The sequence below is a fragment of the Heterocephalus glaber genome, unplaced genomic scaffold, assembly GCF_053883595.1.
Source record: "Heterocephalus glaber isolate CG9 unplaced genomic scaffold, H.glaber_assembly_v1.0 deba00000943, whole genome shotgun sequence".
NCBI classification, from domain to species: Eukaryota; Metazoa; Chordata; class Mammalia; order Rodentia; family Bathyergidae; genus Heterocephalus; species Heterocephalus glaber.
In genome coordinates this window covers 6,226,084-6,249,235 of record NW_028258175.1, presented here as the reverse complement: position 1 = coordinate 6,249,235, position 23,152 = coordinate 6,226,084, and the positions used below count along the sequence as shown (strand labels likewise).

At 53.2% G+C, this 23,152-nt stretch overlaps 2 protein-coding genes across 8 annotated transcripts in view; one reads left to right on the top strand and one right to left on the bottom strand.

Moving 5' to 3' along the window:
* The window catches only part of Scnn1b (sodium channel epithelial 1 subunit beta), a 58,751-nt gene extending 48,610 nt beyond the window's left edge, over window positions 1–10,141 (top strand). For 3 of the 4 annotated variants that reach the window (XM_087208870.1, XM_004855940.4, XM_004855941.4), the window contains exons 5-13: window positions 807–910; window positions 2,808–2,971; window positions 3,260–3,367; window positions 5,638–5,755; window positions 6,725–6,800; window positions 6,891–6,948; window positions 7,683–7,744; window positions 9,029–9,104; window positions 9,275–10,141. In XM_087208870.1, coding sequence (XP_087064996.1) covers window positions 807–910; window positions 2,808–2,971; window positions 3,260–3,367; window positions 5,638–5,755; window positions 6,725–6,800; window positions 6,891–6,948; window positions 7,683–7,744; window positions 9,029–9,104; window positions 9,275–9,652 — 1,144 coding nt within the window. In that variant the 3' untranslated portion in view covers window positions 9,653–10,141. The remainder of the gene's footprint in view (window positions 1–806; window positions 911–2,807; window positions 2,972–3,259; window positions 3,368–5,637; window positions 5,756–6,724; window positions 6,801–6,890; window positions 6,949–7,682; window positions 7,745–9,028; window positions 9,105–9,274) is intronic. The other variant, XM_021237315.2, reaches the window with a different exon arrangement.
* Window positions 10,142–13,644: 3,503 nt separating this feature from the next.
* The window catches only part of Cog7 (component of oligomeric golgi complex 7), a 69,809-nt gene continuing 60,301 nt past the window's right edge, over window positions 13,645–23,152 (bottom strand). For 3 of the 4 annotated variants that reach the window (XM_087208868.1, XM_004855942.4, XM_021237314.2), the window contains exons 16-17: window positions 17,272–17,415; window positions 14,385–14,782 (exon numbers count right to left, since the gene is read on the bottom strand). In XM_087208868.1, coding sequence (XP_087064994.1) covers window positions 14,616–14,782; window positions 17,272–17,415 — 311 coding nt within the window. In that variant the 3' untranslated portion in view covers window positions 14,385–14,615. Of the gene's footprint in view, window positions 14,363–14,384; window positions 14,783–17,271; window positions 17,416–23,152 lie in introns of those variants that run through there. The other variant, XM_013076358.3, reaches the window with a different exon arrangement.

The window sequence follows — 23,152 nt, the reverse complement described above, 5'->3', positions numbered from 1 at the left end:
GACATGTGATTCTTTACCCCATCAAGCTCCCCCCGAGTCTGGATTTTTCTGACTTGCTGTTGATATCTGTTAACAGCAAGAAGGTGTTCTGTCACCAGCACTTCCTAACAGTAGGGAGCATAATCCTATTCTGTCTAGTTTTTTGGACTAGGCCCCTTCTTCAATGCTTAGCTTGTGTCATTCCGCTTCAGTCGTTACCTGGCTCAAACCAGAACTCTTTATTTCATTTTTCTTTATTTTATTTTCGTACAGGGTTTCAGTAAGACTTGTATTAGGTTTGTGTTAGGTTCCTGGGGTTGCCACAATAATCACCACACAGCAAGTGGGTTAGAACAACCTTTATTCTCCAGTGGAGAATTCTCAGATCCACAGAAATCCAGCTGTTGGCAGGGCAGGCTCCCAGGAAGCTCTGGGGAGGATTCTCCCTCGCCCCTTCAGCGACTTGGCCGGGCGTTTCCTGTGCCTGCAGAGTTCTGCCTCCATCTTGACACGACTTGTCCACAGCTGTGGATTCTCCTCTTCTGCCTGCATAAGGACACTCCTCATTGGATTAGGACCTACCCGGATAATCTAAGATGATCCTATCTTAAAATCCACGGTTACATCTGCAGAGACGCTTTCCAAATAAGGTCACATTGACAGGATCCTGCGGTTAGGACGCGGACACATCTTTCTGTAGGTGCCTATGAGACAGATGCAGATGTCTAGAGAGTTCCTTTTCATAACTCACGGCTAAACCGGAGGAGTCCGGGTATTTCCTCTCCGGCCAGATGTGTCCCTCTCTGAGGCCCAGGTGTCTCTTTTAGGAACTTCACACGCATCTTCTACCCTGATTACGGCAACTGCTACGTCTTTAACTGGGGCATGACGGAGAAGGCACTCCCTTCGGCCAACCCTGGGGCAGAATTCGGTAAGTGCTGCTTGCTCCTGAGGCTCGAGGGAGGCCCTGTGCTGTGGGCGTGAGGCTGGGAGAGGAACCGAGGCGGCACGAGGCCGTTCCTGAGCCTCGCTCCACCCAGCAGAGCGAGCAGAGCGAGCCAGCCTGCCCTCCGGGCCGGCCGCTTGGACCCTGGGCGGGGGCGGAACAGCGAGAGCTCCAGCTCCGGTGCCTGTGTCCAGTCCCGACTCCCCACCTGCTCACCGGGTGACTGAGCTCAAGCCTGACTGCGAAAAGCCTGTTTCCCTCCAGGGACCAGTCCGAGTGGGGAGAAGGGCTCCGTGCACGCTGCGTCTTCCGGCCCAGCCTCGCCCCGTCCCTGCTGGCACTCGCTCTTGGCCTTCTCTGCTGTGCAGTTCTGTTTTGTTTTGTTCTTTGCTTTGTTTCTGGCAGTATAGGGGCTTGAGCTCCGGACCTCACACTGAGTTACACCCCCAGCCCTTTATTTTATTTTGTGACAGGGTCTTGCCTTGCCGAGTCACTGAGTCCTCCGGCTGGGCTGGGCTCAAACCTGCGAACCCTTGCCTCAGCCTCACGGGTGCCAGGGCCGCAGGTGTTCGCCACCATACTTAACTGTGTAGTTGGCTCTCAGAGAGAATCGCAGACAGGCAAGGGTCTCCTGAGTCACGAGCAGCACGAAGAGAGGAGTGGCTGGTGGCAGGTGCCCACTCCTTGACACCAGTGCGTAGCCCGTGTCCTTGGGAAAGCCAAGTGAGCTCATGCTGGCTGTGCTTTCGGACACAGTTTGATGAGCCTTTCCCCCACCCCTCAGGCTGGGACCTCCTCAGCCACCAAGAGTTGAGTGATCGTTCAGTGACGTGACCATCGGGGCTGCTCTGCTCGTCAGTAGGGCGACAGTGGACTGACACCTTCACCTAGCCCTCGTTCCTCATCACAGCGGTGCCAGGACACTCCCTTTACAGAGCCACAAAATTACACTGAGGAGCCAGCCGCTGCCTCCTCCCTGAGTGACCACTCCCTGCCTGTCTCCTCACAATAATAGTGCCTGTCTCCTGTGGCTCTGTGAGCATGCAGTGAGATCATGTGTGGAACAGCCCATCATAGGGCACTGACCGTGCAGCGAGTGCTTAGGAGATTTCAGCCTGATTGTCCTAAGCTGTGGGATGCGGCTCCAGTGTCCATCTAGTTTGGGACTATGTGTGGCATGTAGACTATTTGGTCTGGTCCCTCAGGATGGAGACAGCTGAGTGGCAAAGACAGACAGCAAGAGAAGAATCACATGAGTGAGGCAGGGGCTGGGAAGGGAAGTCCTGGAGCGAGGAGAGGGTCTGACGAGGACCCTGGTCCGGTTCTGGCAGTCAGGAACCTTCTGGAGGTCGTGGCCAAGGACAGAGGGCTGCAGGAAGGGCAGGAGTCTCCCTCAGAGGGGAGGGCGGGACCGCATTCCAGATTGAGACCCACAGCAGGAAGGGATATGGGTACTTGCAGGCTGGAATGGGGACTCTGGTGGCCTGAAGGGGGTGGGCGGCCGAGGCACCTGCTGGGCCTGACCACTCTGCAGAGAAGGGATGACTCAGGGTGGAGCCAAAGGAGCCCAGGGAAGATTGGGTGGGGGCTTTGCAAAAGGCAGAAAGCATCTGAGGTCTGCGTGTGGGTTTTTTGTGGGGGTTTTGTTCTTGTTTTTGTTTTTTGGTACCGGGGATCCGCTTGCTGCTTGCTTGGCAGGGGGCGGCACCACTGAGCTAAATCCCCCACCCTTGAGGTCTGTGTTTTTGCAAACTGGGTGTAGCCTCCTCTGCGGACCCTGGAGGCCCCTTGCCCGGAAGGAGCTCGTCAGGTGAGCGGTGGGTCCACCCCAGCTAGGAAGCCAGTGAGTTCAGCAGCCCCGCCCCGCCCTGCCCGCCTGCAGGTCTGAAGCTGATCCTGGACATAGACCAGGAGGACTACATCCCCTTCCTCACGTCCACAGCGGGGGCCCGGCTGGTGCTTCACGAGCAGAGGACCTACCCCTTCATCAAAGAGGAAGGCATCTATGCCATGGCGGGAACGGAGACCTCCATCGGGGTGCTGGTGGTATGGCCGGAGCCCAGGCTTGGGGTGGAAGCCATCTGCCCCAGGACGAGCTCCCACGGCCTGAAAGGAAGGGTCCACCCCCACTGCCCGGCCCTGGCCCTTCTGCCCGGGTGGCTTCTGCCAGGACGGAAACCAAGCTGGTGGCCTCACTGTGGGCAAGCTGAGCGCTCAGGCACCTGTGGGTCCACAGCCCCCTCCCCTTCCAACCCCCCAGTGCCTGATGAGAACAAGGGCAGAGAGGGCTTCCTGGGGCGCCCCGGGGTCCCCATGCATAACCTCTCCCTGCAGGACAAGCTGCAGCGCATGGGCGAACCCTACAGCCCATGCACCATGAACGGCTCTGACGTAGCCATCAGAAACCTCTACAGAGACTACAACACCACCTACTCCATCCAGGTGGGAGGCCAGGGGACCCGGGACCCCACCATGTCCTCTGGCCCAGACCACAGGCTCCGGGAGAGCTGGCCCCACCAAGGCCGGCTCTGCTGGGTTTTGAACATGTATCAGTACACGTCTGCGCTCCATGACTACCCCCCTCTGGGGGGCAGTACGTGTATGGAACACATGGGTTTTACTACCCTCCTCTCTGCTTCCCCTTCCCATTTGCAGAGCATCTGCTGGATTTTTCTAGGTGGCCACAGGGCCCCCCAGGCCTGCAGAACCAGTGCAATTCCCAGGTTCTCACCAAGGCCCCCTCTCATTCCCACATGGGGACAGGATTACATGGGGTCACACCCTGGGGTCTCCCAAGAAGAAAACAAAAACAACAGCTCACGTTATGGAGCACTCAGTGTGTGTGAGATCCTGTGCTGAGGGCATGCACAAACCTCGTCATCGTTTGAACCCTTCATCCCTTGTGAAGAAATAATGTACCAATGATAGCAGCGCGTGTTAATATGCTAATCAGGGCAGGCCTGCCGTGTGCTGGGCAGGAACAGCTGCAAGTACTGTACATGCATTACATCACCTAGTCCTTGCAGCAGCCTGGGATGTAGGTGCTGTTCTCATTGTCACTTTAGGAAGGAGGAAATGGTGACCCACAGACCCCAGTCTGAGCCTCATTGATCTCCCGAGAAGTCCCCTTCAGATCTGCCCTCATTCTCCTTTGCAGTAGCTGGAGACTTCCCCCTTGTCCTGATCTCCAGGTCAGCCCAGAACTGCCCATCCTCAAACCCGGCCTCATAGAGAAGGCACAGTGAGTCATTCCACAGGTGACAGAAATGACCACTTGCTAATACCTTTCTCCCAGCCCAGGCTGCATTGGCAGGTGCGGAAACTGAGGCAAATTGGAGGCAGCCTGGTGACTGCATTGGCATGGTTTTCCCTTGTGCCTCAGTCACAGGAAACTGAGCCTCTTGCCAGCTGTCCCAGAACACACCGCCTAGCTGGTCTGGCCACCCCCTGTCTGAGGGTCTGCTTTCTGCCCCTGAGAGCTCTGGGGACCTGCCCCGCCGCTGGGGGTCCCGGAGATGGGAAACACGGCGAAGGCCCCCCCACCCCGGCCAGATTCCTGCAAATCCAGCTCTTGTTTCTTCTGGGGCAAAGGCCCAGCTGTGTCAGGAGCTCTGGCCACTGCCCATGCCCCCGGGAGCAGCCTGGGTCCACCCCAGCCAAAGCCATACTTTCCAGATGAGCCGAGGCGGTCTGCAAGTGTGCGAGACACTTGGCCTGAGCCAGCGCTCCCACTCTGACCCCTGGCCTGGCTCCTCACAGCATGCCATTGCTCGGGGACCCCACAGGCCCCTCAGAGAGAAGAGAAAGGCCACATTAGCCTGGGAAGGAGCCAGTAGGAAGAGCAGGAGAGGAGGCTCAGGGAGCCTGGGGGCTCAGGGCAGAGGCTGAGAGGAGCCAGCAAGGGTTGGAGCCGGGAGCCCACAGTCAGGACTTAAGGCGAGGGACAGGTGGAGAAACATGAGTAACCACTGCTTCCTGAGTGCCTGCTGCTGCTCTGAATCGGCCCGCCTCCAGAGGCAGGTGCAGGCACCTCATCTCACCATGAGTAAACTGAGGCTCAGACATTAATAACTTGCCCAGGACACATAGTTGGTCCCTGAGTGGACTGAAACCAGGACACAAGTACCTGAAAAACCTAGTACGTTGGGGCTTAGTGAGTGGCGATGCCTCACGTCTGGTTCCAGGTGGGGAGGTACCCTTCTCCTCCCTCCCCCAAACAGGGGACGTGCTGTAGAGCAGCAAGCTGGTCACGCCCTCTGTCATCAACTCCTAGCAATCAAAGGAAAGTCACCTTCTCTTCTGCCCCCAGGTGTCCAGGAGGACAGAGCTCAGGCCACCTTTCTGGGTCCTTGGATGCAGAGAGCTTGGCAGGGTGCCAGCCCCCTCCAAACAGAGCCATCTAAGCATTAGATTTACTGTCTGGGAAAAGCCATCCTGGCCCGTGCCATCTAGGGGCCCAGCTCCAGATGGGGAGACCCAGGCTGCTGGGGTCTGCCCTGAGTCCCTCTGCAGGGTCTAGGGACCTGCTATCAGTCCCCGAGGGAAGGACAGCACACCCTGACTGCAGGCTCCATGGCTGCAGCATGGCCAGCTCACCTCAGCCCCTCTCCACCCCCGGCTCCCTTGGCCCGGTCACTGACCTCTCGGGCTCTTCCTCCTGCCGCTGGCACAGGAACATCACTGCCCTGCCTGTGTTCTCCCTGCCACCCCAGGCCTGTCTCCACTCCTGCTTCCAAGACCATATGATCCGCAGCTGCAGCTGTGGCCACTACACATACCCACTGCCCCCCGGGGAGAGATACTGCAACAACCAGGACTTCCCGGACTGGGGTGAGTGCAGGCTTTCACCACGGGGCAGGGGGAGCTCAGTGCCTTGGGTGGGGGCAGCCGCTGTGCCGTCCGCAGTCCTCCCTGTGACCCCTTGCAGGCCTGTCTGCAGGAGCCTGGCTCCCCTTTCCTCAACTCTAGGCAGAGCGTGTTGAGGATGTGGGTGTGGGAGTGACTTGGGCCTCACGGGCACGAGTCTGTGCACCACATGAATGCACGAGCCTTGCAATGTGGCTGCTGTCAAGTGCACATATTTGTGTGCACCCTTGTCTTCAAATGCACGTGTGAAAGGCACGTCTGTGTTTGCATCTAAGTGCACAGCAGTGCTCCATGGCTGCAGCATGAGCCTGCTTGTGTATTTGTGCACCCTGGCTTAGGCGCGTGTGTATGTACATGTGAATGCACATACAAGGCCACATCCCCATCCTCAGATGTGTGTGCATGTCTGCGTGGGCTCGCTGAGTCTCTCTGCAGGGTGCTGGGCTGGGAGGGGAGATGGGGAAGCCACTGTCATGGTGGCCTCCTCCATGCACTTGGAACTTGGAATCCCGAGAGGACATGGGCCCTGGGGCTCACACTGAGCTGCAGCCCGGGCCCGGGAGCCTTGGGGGCTGTCATCAGCAGCAGAGGGTCCTGCTGCCTCTTAAGACCAACGTAATCCACAGAGATTAGGGAAGATCTTTTCCCTTCCAGTCCCCATCCCCCTGCTCCTGGCCCCATAACCATACCCACTGCGCAGGGCTGGGAGGGTGTGTGGAGGGACAGTTGCTCTGACCCCAAGCAGGGTCTGTGACGGAGGGGGGACCCCAAGCTGCACTGGGGCCAAATGGCTGGAGGTCAGTAGGGTGGGGAGCAGCGATTGTCCTGACGAGAGAGCTTGGTGGACCCTCTGTCCCGCACCTGAGCACAGACCTCGGGGGCCTGGGCCTGGGGCGACCCCCAGTCCCTGACCATGTCCCCCCCTCTGCCCAGCCTACTGCTACTTCGACCTGCGGATGAGTGTGGTCCAGAGAGAGACCTGTATCAACATGTGCAAGGAGTCCTGCAAGTGAGTGTGGCACTGGGGACGCGTGGGCCCCCGGGGGCGGGCACAGGGCAGGGGCGCCAGACAGCCACAGGGCCACCTTCTCTCCCGCAGTGACACCCAGTACAAGATGACCATCTCCATGGCCGACTGGCCTTCTGAGGCCTCGGAGGTGAGAATACAGGGCCCACGCGGCCGGCCCTGCTGAGCTGAGAGCAGCTCACTCCCTCTCCCCGCTCCTATTCTGCCCCTAATACCCCGCCAGGCCCTGTGTCAGGGGAAAAAGCAGTGCATAAGACAGACAGCGCGCGGGAGAGGGACAACAGATGGGGTGTGATCGAAAAATACTGTGAACGTTTAAATTTTTTTTAAAAAATTTATTACAATAAAAGACACAGTGCCATTAATCGGCTTCAAAATATTCCCTCAGCCTTCAAGCACACTTATCCGATCATTTGTTTGTTCATTTGGCCAGCCCTTGTACACATATAGAAATGAGATTATTTCAAGGTGTGGTCATGGTTGTGAAGGAAATAGGTTTATGGGAGAGAGTAACAGGGAAGCCAGTCTGGGGGCCAGCGAAAATCCTTTTAAAAAGATAGCATTTAAGTTGAGACTCAGGGGCTGGGCCCGCTGTGGGCACAGCCAGGGAGGATTCTGGGCAGAGGGAACCCAAGTGCATGGGCCTGAGGTAGAAACCCCCTGGCAACAAGACAGCTGGGCCTCGGGGAAAGGGACTGGAGGCCCGAGTTCGTCCTCCCACTGCTCCGCCACGACACTCCCCTTGCTCCCTGGCCCAGCCTGTGGTCCTCCAGGGCCCTAGGGGGTGCTGGGCTGTGCTGTACTTCCTTCCCCGGGAGGGAGGGGACAGGTGCCATTTTCTTCAGCCACCTTCTTGGGTTCTAGGACTGGATTTTCCACGTCCTCTCTCAAGAGCGAGACCAGAGCACCAATATCACCTTGAGCAGGTGAGCCTGGAGTCTGGGAAGGGCTGGGAGAGCAGAAAGGGGAGGAGGCAGAAGCTTGGGTGGAGCTTGGATGTTGGATGCCCCTCCTACCGGCCAGACCCAGGTGTGGCTTAGAGGAAAAGGCCCTGAGGGCAGAGGCAGGCAATGGGCTTCAGGGTCCTGAAGGAGGATCCTGTCCTTCCACCTGTCACCCATCCATCTGCCCACACTGCCATCCTCCATCCTTCCATTCTTCCACCCATGCATCCATCCGTCCGTCCATCCATCCATCCATCCATCCATCCATCCATCCACACTAACATGTAGTGAGCACAAGGAAGCAAGGTCCACACCACCACGAAGTCTGGAAATAGGTAGATGGAAAAAGGGACTGTGGGAATAAGAGTCTGCCTGGGTCCTCCTGCCCTTTAGGAGTGGCAAGGGGAGCCTCAGTGCCTGAGAGAAAAGGGAGGTCTGCATAGGGACTTGGAGAAGCAAATAAATAAGAAGAGGCAAAGACGTCCAGGTAGAAGACATAGCTTGGGCAAAATCCTAGAAATGTGGGACATCGAAGCTTTTCTGAGGACTCCCAGGCGTGAAGGGGACCCCCACTTGTTCGCCCACCTCTGCCCCAGGTACCACGATCACTACACCAGACTTTAGCATTATGCAGGCACTGCATAGGACTGGGCCACCCGAGGCCTGGGGAGAGAAGAGTTCAGATTTTTCTCTTCAGTCCTGGGGATGGAACCCGGGGTCCCGAGCACGCTAGGCAAGTCCTCTACCACTGAGCTACACCCCAGCTCAGAGCTGATCCTTGGGGCCCTCAGGCCAGAGTGTCCTTAGGGAAATGGTACAAATGGGGTTGAAAGGGGGTGTACAGAGTGGGCGCTGGGCACTTTCCTGGCCCCAAGGCCCAGAGGGGTGGGAAGGAGAACACATGCAGTTCTGGTTTGGACTCAGCACTCCCAGGAATGGGAGAGTATTGTGGCCTGAGAGTGTGGCTGGGGGGCTGGCTGGATGGCGGAAGGGAGAGGGGAGGGGGGATAGCAGAGGCACAGGTGGGTGGGAGGGTGACTGGTGGAGGGACAGCTGGATGTGCTTCTCCTTTAGGACCCTGAATCCCCTGCACTCCCAGGGCCTCCTCCTCTAAGCTCCCTCCTGGATCTGACCAGTAGGAAGAGGAGGAGGGTGAGGGTGGCCCCCAGGCTGCCCTTCGTGGGCGTGTGCACGGGTGTGCGTGTGCATGAGCGTGTTCCACGGAGAGAGCCCTACAGCCCCAGCTCTTCTTGCTGCCTCCTGCAGGACTGGAATCGTCAAGCTCAATATCTACTTTCAAGAATTCAACTACCGTACCATTGAGGAATCAGCAGCCAATAATGTGAGTCTGGGAGGCCCCGCCCCGCCCCAGGGTAGGGATTAGGGAGGTCCCTAAAGCAGAGCGCTCCCCCTTCCCACCCTCAGCCCAGCGCGTAGTGACCCCGAGGCTGGCCTAGGGCAGGAGTCTGCGCACCCCTGCCCTAGCCAGGCCCTCAGCGCCCCTCTCCACAGATCGTCTGGCTGCTCTCAAATCTGGGAGGCCAGTTTGGCTTCTGGATGGGGGGCTCGGTGCTGTGCCTCATCGAATTTGGGGAGATCATCATTGACTTCGTGTGGATCACCATCATCAAGCTGGTGGCCTTCTCCAAGGGCCTACGGCAGAAGCGAGCCCAGGCTCCCTACACCGGCCCGCCCCCCACCGTGGCCGAGCTGGTGGAGGCCCACACCAACTTTGGCTTCCAGCCCGACGCCAACCTCAGCCCCCACGCGGAGGCCCACCCTGAGGAGCAGACTCCGCCCATCCCCGGGACCCCGCCCCCCAACTACGACTCCCTGCGTCTGCAGCCGCTGGACACCGTCCAGTCGGACAGCGAGGGCGATGCGGCCTAGACCTCATCCTTGCCCACCCTAGGGAGCTCAAGGACTTGAAGCCGAGACCATGGCCGAGGCCTCTTCCTGTGGTGCCCTCTCCAAAGAGCTGGGGCCGTAGGTGTCCAAGGTTAAAGCCCGTTTCCTCTACTGAGAGGCCAGCAGCCACTGGCCATCCCACCCTGGTGTCTTGTGAGTCACCCTACTGGCACAGGACGCGGGAACCGGGTTCTCGACCGGTCCCTGCCCACCAGCTGTCCTGCCTTTTGGCCTGGGATGGCCCGCAGGCGCCAGAGACCCTGGTGGCCGGCTACTTCCCTCCCAGTGCCAGGCATGGTCAGTACCAGGATGAACAGGCTGGCAGCTGTGCTGCCTGTTTTCTTCACTTGGCCTGGCTGGCCTCTAGGAACAGGGATAGTGAGGGCACTGCAGTAGAGGACAGGGGAAGCATCAGGTGGGAAGCTTGCTGGGGACACACACTTGTCTGGAAAATAAAAGTAGAAAACACTGGAGCTTTGTTCCTTGTTGGACTGGGCAGCCAAGTAACCAGCACATGTCTGGGGCTGGAAAGATCCTCGCACTGGCTTGAGAGCAGAGGTCTCTCAGGCCGAGGGGCAAATCTCTCGAGATTTTTACACTACCTTTCACATTGCTTCTGAAGTAGGGGCCTAATGGATTTTTCAATGTCACTCAACCTAAGTGTTTGGGTTGCAAAGGCAGAAGGGACTCAAGCGGCTTCAGCAAAATAGTCTCAAGGAGCTCAAATGATTCAGCCTCTGCTACTGCCAGGTCACAGGCCAACACTCATTGGTCCCCAGCTGGGTCACGTGCCTATCTACGAACCAATCAGCAGGGCCAGCTGGAGAGGCTACCCAGATTGGTCAGACCTGAATCCATCTGCCCAGCCCTGAAGCTACTTTGGCCCCAACAGACTCACATGGACTGAGGTTGGGATGTACAGCTCTTAGGGTTGTCAGATCAAATTCAAGCCGGTCGGGTACTCTTGAATTTCAGATGGGTAAGAAATCAATGTACAAGTATATCCATGCAACATGTGAGATACACTAATAAGACATTTGTTGTTTTTTCTGAAATTCAAATTCAACTGAGTGTCCTGGATTTTTCATTGCTAAACATGGTAAAACACTACTGGTTCCTTAGCGAGAGATCAGGGAGCCGTTCTGTTCCCAAACAATGAGACCTAGCAGCGCAGAGAGCTGAGCTTTGCAGCGCCCTGCTGCCCCAGCAGAATCTCGGTTTTGGGGGAGCTGTAGATGGGCCAGCTGGTGGACAGCCGCTGATCTGCTTGGTCTGAAGGGCGAACAAGCTGGTCTCCCATGCATCAGGTGTCCACTGTGGCAGCAGTAGGCGGTACCACAGTTTTTGACAGTCTGGTCCAAGGCAGCATGGCTGGGGGCTAAGAAGGGAGGGCCGGGGGGGAAGCCAGTTACCACCTCTACTACTATGAGTACCACGGTTAGCATGAGCAGTGGTAGATGCCGCCACACTCACCACTACCATCTGCTGTTGTTATTAAACACACTGTACCAAGTGCTGCCGTGTGCTAGGCCCCATGCCAAGTGCTTTACAAGTCTTATTTCATTCCTTGCTCATAACATGGGGGAAATAGCATCACCTCATTTTATAGGTAAAGTAAATGGAGGCTTAAAGAGGTGAAGTAAGGCACCCAAGGTCACTATTCTTGTGACTACCGTGAAGGTCTCCTCCAAAACTCATCTTGAAACTTAAGCCCCGAGTACCTATGTTAGTGGTGTCTGGAGGTTGTGTCTTGGGATTACCATCAGAGGTGGAGCTGTGTGATAGCACTGGCAGCTTTTTGAGAAGAGGAAGAGACATGGGCTGGCAGGCTTGCTATGTCTCACTGTACGATGTCTTGCACCATGTCGAGACGCAGCAGGAAGGCTGTCACCAGATGCCAGCCTCGCAGTCTTGGACTCTCAGCCTCCAGAACCTTGAGCTAAATAAATTATGCTATATGGAGCAGGCATTGGAATAATTATTATCAATGGCCTCTGCAGCCCTGAGTCACACGTCAAGCTGAGCCAGATTAAGCTACAAAGGGAATTGTTAGCTTTTGCAGTAAAAGCCCAGGAGACTCAGCATGGCTGCACACAGGGTTCCCCTAGACCAGGTTGTGTCTGACTTTATGTCACCTAAAATTGGTTCCCTCCACATACTGCTTCTTCTGAACATCTCTCTACATCCCTGGATCCAGGCCACCTCCCTCTGCTCAGTAACAGAGGGAAGGAAAGCTTCCCTCCAGGGTCCCAGTGAAAGTGCAGAGGGTGAGGTTCATTCATTTGAATCCCCTTGGGAAACATGCTCCTCCAGAACTGGTCACTGTGCTGGGGATGGGTGTGGCTGACCGGCCAGCTCCGGGTGATCCCGGGAGGCAGTCAGCAGACGCCTGGAAGTGGTTCTGTTCAGAGACATTTTGGAGTTGCCTGTGGATGTGAGACTGGAAGCGGCTGGCAGTGGACATCACTTTGCCATCCTTGCTCTTGGGGGAACACTGAGGGCCAGGCCATGGGACAGTGATCTCATGTTTAAAGGCCGACACTGAATCAGGCACCCCAGTATCCCTCTCCCCTGGACCTGGAGGGGAGAAGTAATTCTCTAATTCTTACAAGTCCAGAAGGGAACCTGGGTTGCAGGTGCTGTGGGATCAGGAAGCAAACATTGACCGTGAGCTTTCTACTTGCTGCTGCCTCACTGGATCTCAATGGCTCCTGGAATAATCCCGAGTTGGGTGCCATTTGACCCCTGGTTTCCAAACTAGGAAATGTAGCACAAAGAAGTGAAGTGACTTTCCTGAGGTCATTTAGCTGGGAGGTGGTGAACCCGCAAATCCAGCCCAAGCCAGTTCTCTCGAAAGCCTAGTGGTTTTCACAACAGCAGCACATGGGCCACCACAGCAAGTTGCTACTTCTTAGCAGCACCTGCCACCTTCTAGGTTTCTGGCTCTTACTTTCTCCAGGCTTGACTCTATGAGAACAGTCTGAAATATCTTTCTCCGCATGGACTTGAAGTTGATCCCAGGTCAGGGGCAAATTTGCTCCAAGGACGCAAGCTGGACCTAGTGGGACTGCAGCCCTGGCAGCCTGGTGGGGCGCGGCAGTGGCAATCTGGAGGGCGGGCATGGGCAGGCTGACTTCCAGGATCAGGTCCTGCCGCGTGCTCCGACATGGTGCAGGAAGCAGGCTGCGGGCACCAGGCTACGAGTGTGGGTGCCACAGCACCAGGCTCTTTCCTGCCATGTGGTAACTTGAGTGACCACAGGAAGTTCCTAAACCCCTCCAACTAGAGTTGAATCTCTGCCTACCATGACTGTGCTGAGGCTCTTGTGAGTCCAACGAGGTCCTGGAACCTTAGAAGTGCTCAATTCCAATCAATGGCCCCAGTGACAGGTACTATGGTTATTCCCCCTCTCCCATACTAAGGAAACAACAGTTTTGTTCAGGGCAACAATCAGCCCAGCCCAGGCACTAAATTCTGATTGGCCTCAACCAATGTTCCCCAGACTGCAGTGAGTTTGCCCCTCAGGCAGTGTCTGCATACTGCTGTCTGGTGCACGGAAGCCAGGCACACTGTGAAGGGCCCTATACTCTGTGGGGCACCTGTGCAGCAGTGAGTTGTTGGGCCTAGTAGTGCCAGGCTGAGGAGCTGGTTGAAGCTGGTCCTGTTCCCCACTTTTCCAGCTTCCCTTGCAGCTAGGGGATGAGCCTCCTGACTGAGAAATGGTGCAGCCTAGAGGTCAGCAGGGACTGCTGGGTCAGAGTTGCTGTCTCACATCCCCTCCCTGCATTTTCCCCTAAACACAGGTGCAACACCTGCAGGTGTAGAAAGTCACGTATGCTGAGGAGGCAATGCACCTGGAAGAGTCGGTACTGCAGGGGCTGGTCATGCTGCTGCCTCTGCCACTAAACCAGTTCCTGGCATCCCTGCCCTGCAGCTTCTCATTACTGAGAAAAATGAATTCTTATTTGCTGAAGTCACTCAAATGACATTATTCTCTGTTACTTATAAGCCAGATACAATCTTAACAGCAGAAAGACACTGAGAAAAAATGGACAAAATTCAGATCGTCCCACGGTTTGTTGTTTTGTTGTTTGCCTCACTTGGGATTGAACCCAGGGCCTTTGCGTCAAGCTACATCCCCAGCACTTATTTTTTATTTGGAGACAGGGTTACACTAAGTCATTAAATTGCTCAGACTGGGCTTGAACTTGTGATCCTCCCGCTTCAGCCTCCCAGAATGCTGGGATTAAAGCTGTGTGCCACCATGCCTGTCATCCCATAAATTTTTTCAATGCAAAAGTAAAAGCCCAAATTCTTGCCATGGCCTGCAAAACCTGATTGATCTGGCCCCACTTCCTCTACCTACCTTCCTACCTCCCTCCACATTCCCCTCCTCTGCAGCAGCCCTGGCTGATTCTGGACATCCCTCGGGGTCTGGTGCACCCTACCTCCTGGGCTGGAAGACTCCCCCAGAGCTCTGTGCTGCACAACTTCACCCTTCTGGTCCGGGGCACTCATCTAAGCAATGCCGTCTTCCACCCTGACACCCCTGTCCTCAGTCTTATACTGGAATTACACCAGCCCGTACCCTGCACCTGTTCTCCTTCCGGTGCCCTCTCACAGAGACGCCCCAGTCACTCAGTACTGTGTGGCAGCGTGTGTGAAGTACTCAAATATCCACATTCCAAACACCTGAGGAAGAGAAGAAACAGCCTTTCATTTCCATGTTTATTAATTCCATTTTTAGGATGAGATCATTTTTAAGAAATCACCTGAAAAGTCCTCTCTAATAAGTAATATGCCTTTTGTTTATAACGTTGCTTTCATTGTACAAAAAGCCAAGTCTCTTTGGAGCAGACTCTGCCGAGTGGCTGGCACCTGCCAAGATGGAGTCCGTTCTGCAGTGGCCACAGCTGCAGGACGCCAGCCCTGACTGTCTCCTCAGTCAGTAATTCACACCCCGCATCGCAGCCACCGTGGCGGCGAGGCGGCGTGGCAGGCCTTTGCTGAGCTGCCTGTAACCCTCAGGCTTGGCCTTCAAGAGCGTCACGATGCTCTGGAGTGTAGGGGATGGTCGCAGTCCCAGGGCGTCCACCACGTTGATCAGGTAAGCTGTGGGGTGGGGAGGGAACAGCCTCAGCAGCCTGCTGGGCGGAGCCCCAAAGGCATCCCTGAGCGAGGAAGAGGGCAGCCCTCCAGGTACCCAGATACCGTGCACCAGCCCTGCCCCAGCAGACAGGCCTTTGTTCAGAGGGCTTTTCCAGCAGGCTCAACCTGGACCGAGAGCCTGGCCAACGGAGTCCAGGAATTCTCCCTTAATAAAGTGCTTCCTAAAGGCTGACACCTCCAGCCCTCATCTACACACACAGGCACACCCATCCTCTTGGACCAGGGGGGTGGCTGATTCCAGCCTGCTGCCTGCTGTATCCCCAAGGATGCGCACAGCCCAAAGCGGCTGGGGACACTCGGGCTTGTCTGAGCAGCTACCAAAACCTCCCTGTCGGAACCGTACAGTGAGGCCTAGTATGATGCAGGTACTGCTCCCTAGACAATCCCTCGGGGGACCAGCCAAAGGCAGCCTGAGCCCACCGCAGACCACGTGAGGAGAATGTCTGAGAGGACTCCAGGCTCTGTCACTCTAAAACGCAGCCCTAGGGATTCACGCGCGCGCCGGGCTACTTGGTCAGCACTGTAGAGTGGAGGAGAAACCCAGACAGCCTGGCAGGAGTCTTCCCACCTGCGTCTTAGGCCCACCTGCTGACGAGTTAGAACCCAGCAAGTGCCATGGATGCGGAGAAGTGGGACAAAGGACATGAAAGCAGCTTGCTGTATCAGAGCTGATCGATAACTGGATGAGTTATTGATCCTCCTTCCTGGCCGACACAACCCAGACCTTCCCCACATTTCCAGCTCCTCCCCTCATGCTGCTCTGAAGGACTGGAAGGAGGCACTGCCCAGGTGTCCCTTGCTACCTTCTGATCACTGCCTGGGCTCATCTCTTCTCCCTGGCCAGACCAGGGCTCGGGAAAGGCCTGGCTCTTCCTTGTGTCCTCTCTGAGGCTTGGCTCAGGGCCAGCCCTGGAGGCAGCAGTGCCCTGGCCAACTCACTCCAACTCAGGATGAGCTGATTTCCAGGGAAGAAGCACAGACAGGAAGGGACCTGCTGCTTCACTGGGTTACCCCCAACCCTGTGGGCCCCACTTGGCCCTAAGCGAGATGCTGTAAATGGGAGCACCTGGACCACCAGGAGATTTTTTTTTTGTTTGGCCAGCAGCGTTTTCTGCTCTTTACGTTAATCCTTAATTTAAAAGTCTTCCCGGTGAGCGTGCACTGCCACAGACCTGTCTCTCCGCTGTCTTACACCCAGGTGGCGTCACACACTGGCCTCACCTTCCCAGCCCTTAACCCAGCCCCTTACAGTGCAAACAAAGTGAGCAAAGGAGTACCTAAATCTGTCCCATCCCACCTCCCAGCACTACGGCTGGCACACAGCAGGTGCCCAGTCCAAGCTGAATGCGTGAGCAAATGAATCTAGAGCTTACCGGCGTGGGGCCCAGAAACAACACGAACAACTGAAATCTAGGGGCCGTCCTGAATCCCACTTCACTCCCTGCCTCCAGTTGGTTCTCTGCCACGTGCTCCTGCCTATGCTAACAGGGGATCCCGACATTTGACTTTCCTCATTTCTCTTCTCTTCATGCTGGACCTAGAGAAATGGGCAAAAATCCAGCTGCTCCTCCAGCAACTGCTGAGAGCTGACTATGAAATGAGCAGAGTTGGCAATCAAGCCTAGCTGCAGGCTGGCCCCATGCCTAGCCACTCTGGAACCTGCAGGGCTGTCCCCACTTCCAACTCTTCTGCTGCAAAATGAAGCAGGAGTTTGTTGATTCAGCCTGCCGCCCCCCAGGTGAACACGCTGGCTGGTCCTCAGGGGGCCGATCTTTCAGGCCCCTTCCACCCTTTCTCTCAACCACTCTGAGAGCTGCCTTGGGCACAAGACAACCAGAACAATGGCAAAATGACAAGAACCTGGAGACCCCTGTGCCACCTGCCAGCAGCATCCCCAGGCTCTGAGCAGTGAAGACCTGCAGCAAAGGGTCACATGGGGACGTGGGGACAAGGCCTCTGCCTGGGGACAGGCTGGATGCTGATGGAGACCACAGAGTGGCCCTGGCTAGTGGCCTTGCTATGCAGGACCACCTTCCCCCAGGATTGCACAAGGTAGTGGACGCGAGGGCCTGGTTCGGTGCCAGGCATGCTGGTACCCAGGAACTGCTTAATCAACAGTAGTCAGTAATTATTTGTGTCCACAGTATAGAAGGACAGTGGGAGCCTGCTCCCTCACTCCAGCTCAACTTCCTGAAGCTCTCCTGGGGGGCCTCTAGCCCTCAGCAGCCTATCAGAATCCCCCTCGGCAATGGCCAAGATGCACCTGGACTGATTAAATCAGAATGCCTGGGATGGGGCCCGGTGAGTCTCCATTTTTAACCAGCCTCATGGCCAATCCAGAGTCGATGGTAAGAAGAGACATGGGTACATTCCTAGAGGCCAAGGGGGAAAGACAGCTGCAGCGCTGCCCCCACCTGGCCATGGGCACCCACCGATGTCCGTGGCCAGCTGCTTGGTGGAGTGCGGGGTCAGCTCGGGGATCTGGAGAATCACGTCGCAGTAGGTCTGCATCGTGGCTCTGGCAATGGAGCCCAGCCAGTTGTCGGCCATGTTGTCCAACTCGGGCAGCTCGTCCCCTGGGGGCAGAAAGCCAGGCAAGAGCTCAGGACGCACTCTTCTGGGCCACCTGACCCTCGAAAGGGTCGGTGCGCACAAATGTGCCCAAGGCAAACGTGCATACACAATCCGGTCTGGGGGAGGAAACTCCAGAAACAGACGATGGAGTCAGGTCTGCTGGCCCGACCTTAGCTTTTGCCTGTGACTTGAGGAACAGTCTGAGCAAGGCCTTTGCAAGTGAGCCCGAGGGAGCCGCTACCTCAGCTGCGCCCCGGCAGGCCAGCTCCCCGCGGTGCGGGGACTTCCTGTGGTGAGCGGTCTGTACCACCGACACATGAAGTGCAAGTCCTGGGCTAAGGACTTCAGAGGTTTTAAACCTCCACGGCATCCCTCAGGAAAAGCTATTTACCTGTGCACCAGCTGGTTCTTATAACTTGCAAGGTTAAGTAAAATGCTAGAAATTACCAGATTGTATATGGATGTTCACTGTATAATTCTTCCCAATTTTCTGTATGTTAAAGATTGCCATAATAAAATGTGGAGACAAAGGAAGAGAAAAAGACACAGCCAGATTGGCTGCTGTTGGTATTATTATGTTTCTGACCAGGTTGGAGGGTTTTTTTTTGTGGTTAGGCCATCTGAACACTGCCCAACCCGGTGCTGAGCATGCAGTGAACAACCAGTAAGCTCTGCTAAGAGAGCGAGTAAATGAGCTCGTGAGTAAAAACAATTACACGCTCAGTGTACCCATATATATTTTAGTGGAACAAGAGGACACTATGTTCTTCCTGATATGATGCAAAAGACAGCATACACAGTATCACAAGCTTCTTCCCACAGAATGTGAGCCAGCATTTAATCATTACCAATGAGGGACACATAAAGCATTTATGGGAGAAATGATATGATATCTGAGATTTGATTTAATTGCTCCAGCAAAAAAAGTGAGGGGAATATAAAAACAAAGAGCTGTTCTTGAGGCTGGATTATATTATCTGAGTATTAAATTCCTGTGGAAAAAACTGCTGAGTGTAAAAAGCGTATTAAGGAACTGGGGGTGTAGCTCAGAGGCGGATGTGTGATTCCCCTCCCTGTACAAGGGCCTGGTTTGATCCCTGCAAGTTTCCATAAATAAATAAAAATTTAAAATTACATTAGTAAGTGGATGAAAATAAAAATCAGTTATATGACCTCATAGCCCTTCAATAATGATTATTTTAACATTTGGTGTATTTTTATACATAATAGAAAAATATGTTCTTGTAAAAAAATGCAGGCAGTAGTGAAATTTAGTGAGTAAAAGTACAAGCCCTTCATGCCTCTGCTCCCCTCCTGCCTAGGGCAGCCCTGCTCCCCGCAGTATGTGTTCTTCCAGACAGATCTGTCTCGGTGCTTTCACATGAGTATGTGATGCACAGAATGACAGTTTTCAAAGCACAGAAATTATTGTGTATTATTTGATACCTTCTTTTCTTTTCTGGTTTTTCTTGGTACCGGGACTGAACTCAGGACCTTGCACTTGTAAGGCAGGTGCGGTGCTGCTGAGCTACATCCTGGGCCCTGTAACTTACTTTAACAATGTTCTTGCAGATCTTCATTGTAAGTACAAATGGTTCTCATTCCTTATAAAGAAAATTTATAAATTACAGAGCCATCACGAGATAGTTAACTACTTCCCAAGTGAGAACAACGTGCACTGTGTTGAACTGACACTATGAACAACACAGCAATGAGCCTCTTAGGCACCTCTGTGGGGACAAACATGTGGGTTTCTCCAGAACGGACACAAGAGAGGAGCCGCTGCCTCCAGCAGGTGGGTTTACTGCGACTCCTGATAAAGACAAAGCTTTGCCAATTGATTCTCCATCTACAAGGTCCTATCTTTCATATTTCTTCTTTAAATCGTAAGGTACTGTACATCGTCCATATGGCAGAATGCATAAAACAGATTGCAGAAGAATAACCACAAAGCCCATGGCCACGAAACACCTCCCGGGTGCCTTCCCGCCAGTACCCAGGAACCCCACACCCTACAGGCACACACAGAGGGCAGCGGCCGGCCTCATGGCCCTCCTCCCACCCCACCCACTGCCTGTCCCCACACACGGACCCCACTGTGCTGTCTAGCTGTGGCTGAGTGGATTCTTTTTGACTCATTTCTTTTGCTCACCAGGATGACTGTGATTTATCCATGTCATGTAGCTATGGTCTGTTCCTTTTTCATATTATTTACTATGTCACTGCACCGCCATACTATAAAAGTATGCATCCACTTTATGGTTGACGGACATTTGGGTAGCTTCCAGATTGGGGCTATTGCCAAGCCATGACAAAGATGCTTCTAGATGTCCATGGGACACACGTGGAAGAGGTTCTCGGGTCTGTATCTAGGACTGAAACCCGATGGGCCAAAGGGTAGTAGGCACATCACCCCTTTTTCTATAGATGACAAGCTGTTCCCAAAGTGGACGTGACAACTCGACTCACAGTGGTGGATCACAGTGCTCTGGGTTCTCCTTCCTGCATTTATATTCATAGAGCTTTTAAAATGCAATCATGCCACATACACCACTTCATAACTGATCTTCACATTGCATATGCTGAGAACAGCTTTCCAAGTGATTAAATATTCTTTTATAATACTTTAATGGCTACACAGCATTTCACTATAGGATGTACTAATAAAATCTAATATTTAGTTTCTCATTTTTCAATGTATTGCTTTGATAGATTCATACTTGTAACTACTTTACTAGCATAATTATCTAGTACAATTCCTGACCTAAAAGGTATGTACATCATTAAGGCCTTTGACCTTAGGTCAAACAGCAATCCAGAAATTCAAATTGTACAATTTAAACTGCTTCCTTCATTGTTACCAATACTAAATATAATCACTTTAGTATAAATGCAGTGTCCCTAGCATCTGTGCAGTTGGCTCCAGGACACCCGCAGGTCCCGAAATCCCGAGGTACTCAAGTCCCTGACATAAAATGGCTTGGTATTGCATGTAACCTACACACATCCTCCTTCCATTAAGTCCGCTGTAGATTATCCGTAGGACCCAATCCAGCGCGAAACTATGTAAATAGTTGTTAGTTTTGCTTAGGGAATCATGACAAGAAAAAAAAGTATATGTTTGGTACAAACCTAATGGTTTTTTCCGAATGTTTTTGATACATGTTGGTTGAATCCTCAAATGAGGAACCCACATATACAGAGGGCTAACTGTATGTGTACACACAATGCAATCATTTATAAAATAGTATATCCTATTCTCATGCAGTTATTTGAAGATAATGAAGTTAATACATCTTCATGTGTTTTTAGGTTATGTGAATGCCTTTGTTATTTACTTATTTTTCTATGGGGTATTTACCTTTTTTTATTGCCCCCCCCCCATACCGGGATTAAACTCAGGACCTTGGAAGACAGGCACGGCTCCACTGAGCTAAATCCTCGGACGCAACCTTTTTTTAAACTGATATGTAAAACCTTTTATAAAATCATTGGTCATAAATGTGGCTATTTCTTCCAATTTATCATTTACTCTTCAACTTCCTCTACAGTTTCTCTTTCATTTTAAAAGGTCTTGCCAGGCGTGGTGGTGGACACCTGAAATCCTAGCACTTGGGAGGCTGAGGCAGGAAGATCACTATGAGTTTGAGGCCAGCCTGGGCTATGTAGTGAGTTCAAGGCCAGCCTGAACTACATAGCAAGGCCTTGTCTCAAAATAAATAAATAAATAAAAATAAAAATAAAAGGTCTCCCCTTCCTTACTCCTAAGAGTATACTAACATTCACTCACACTTTGGCTTAGGGTTAGGGTTAGGGTCTAGATGTCCCCCAAAAGCCTCATGTGGTCACAGGCTTGATCCAGAGTGTGTGAAGCTGGAATGGATGATGCAATGCTAGGCTCAGGGGCACTAGGGTTAAAGGTGTGAGTGCCACTCACCCTGCCCTAAGTGGTCTGAATAAAAGGGCAGGGAGACCTTGTTAAGATCCCTTGTTACCTTTGCTGCCTTGTGTGCACCATGTTGTTTCTGCTCTGTCGTGCCTGTTTGTCATCCCTGCCTCGGAGTCAGCCGATTATGGACTGAAACTGCTACGAACTGTAAGCCAAATAAACCCTTCCCTTTCAACTTTGGGTGTCGGGTATTTTGTCTTCAGAATGAGAGAAAAGTAACTAACACACTTACCGAGTTTCACATGTTAAAGTCTAAACTGTAAATACCTGTCATTTTAAAAAATCATATACATGTCCTTCATGTTTATAATCTTATGAAACTTACAGAAGTTTCATCTGTAACATTTTTGGTTTTTGGTTTTTTGGGCTTTTTTGCGGTGGTCTCATTCTGTAGTTCAGGCTGGCCTTAAACTCACTATGCAGCACTAGCTGGGGTTGAATTCACAGTGATCCTCCTGCCTCAGCCTCCTGAGTGCTAAGATTACAGACATGCACCACCAGGGCCAGCTTGTTAATAGCATTTTTGCAGATGATTTATGGGCATCTGATAACAATGTCTCTTTTCTATGGGATAAAAGTCTGATGTGTTGATTAAATGAAGCACACTCATTATCCTGCTCAATCTCTCTCTCTGTCTCTCTCTGATGAGGTCTCTCTACGCTGCTCAGGGCAGTCCAGAACTCCTGGGTTCAAGCAATCCTCCCACCTCAGCTTCCTGAGTAGCAGGGACTACAAACACATGATACTCCACTCAGATCAATTCCTCTTTCATCCTCATTAATTTTTTGTTTGTTTTTTGGTACCAGGGATCGAGCTTGGGACCTTTCGTTTGCAAGGCAGATGGTGGAACCACTGAGCTAAATCCTCAGCCCCCTCATTAATTTTTTGATCTGTTAAAGCCAAAAAGAAAAGTTTTCTCCAAGGTAATGTGGTTCTACCAAATTCCTATCACATTATCTGACAGCTGCTCTTTTTATATTTCAGTGCTGTGTTATCTGACACTGATGGGTGTGTGACTATTACAGTTCACTGTGGGATCTGTATTTTGGCGACATAAAAGAATCACTTTGGTCCCAATTGCTATCTTTGATTTGAAGTGACTTCATCTTACAGATATGCAGTCATCCTTTCTTTTTATTTGCATTTACACAGGATATCTTTTAGCATGCTTATATTTAACCTTCTGAGGTGATTTTTTTCTTCAGTGTGGTAACTCCCTAGGAACTGCTAAATCCACCAAGCAAGTGATTTTTTTTCTTTGTGCAACCTCGCAAGAAGGGTGAGGAGGAACCTATGATGCCTAGTGTTAAGAATTAAGATGACTTTTGATCAGCAAGTATGTGGTCCCTGTTGAAATCTGTCTGGCCCAAGTAATTTACAAAAGGAAGAATTTAAACTTCTTTGTAATTTTGCCTCGATCGAGGAGCCTGTGGAGTTAGAAGCAAGCTATGGCCAGAGGCATCTGGAAAAGAAATGCTGCCTTTACGTCCAAGAGTTGATTTTTGACCTAGAGCAAAACTGCTCTTGTGCGGTGGCACTGTACCATGTGGCACAAGGCCCACGTCAGGGTCAGGGAGCAGAGGGCATGAGCGCTGGTGGGGCGGGGCCTTCTGTGACCTCATGGGAACCTGGAGAGTTCCTCGGGGGCTCCGCACAGCTCCTGGGAGTGCTCTGCACACAGCAAAGCAGCGTTAGGACTCGGCCTCAGAGTGGGAGCATGGCCCAGTCTTCCTTAGTTCCCAAGGAATATCCTGACAGCTGTTTCAGCGGAAGTTTGCGGAGATGCATGT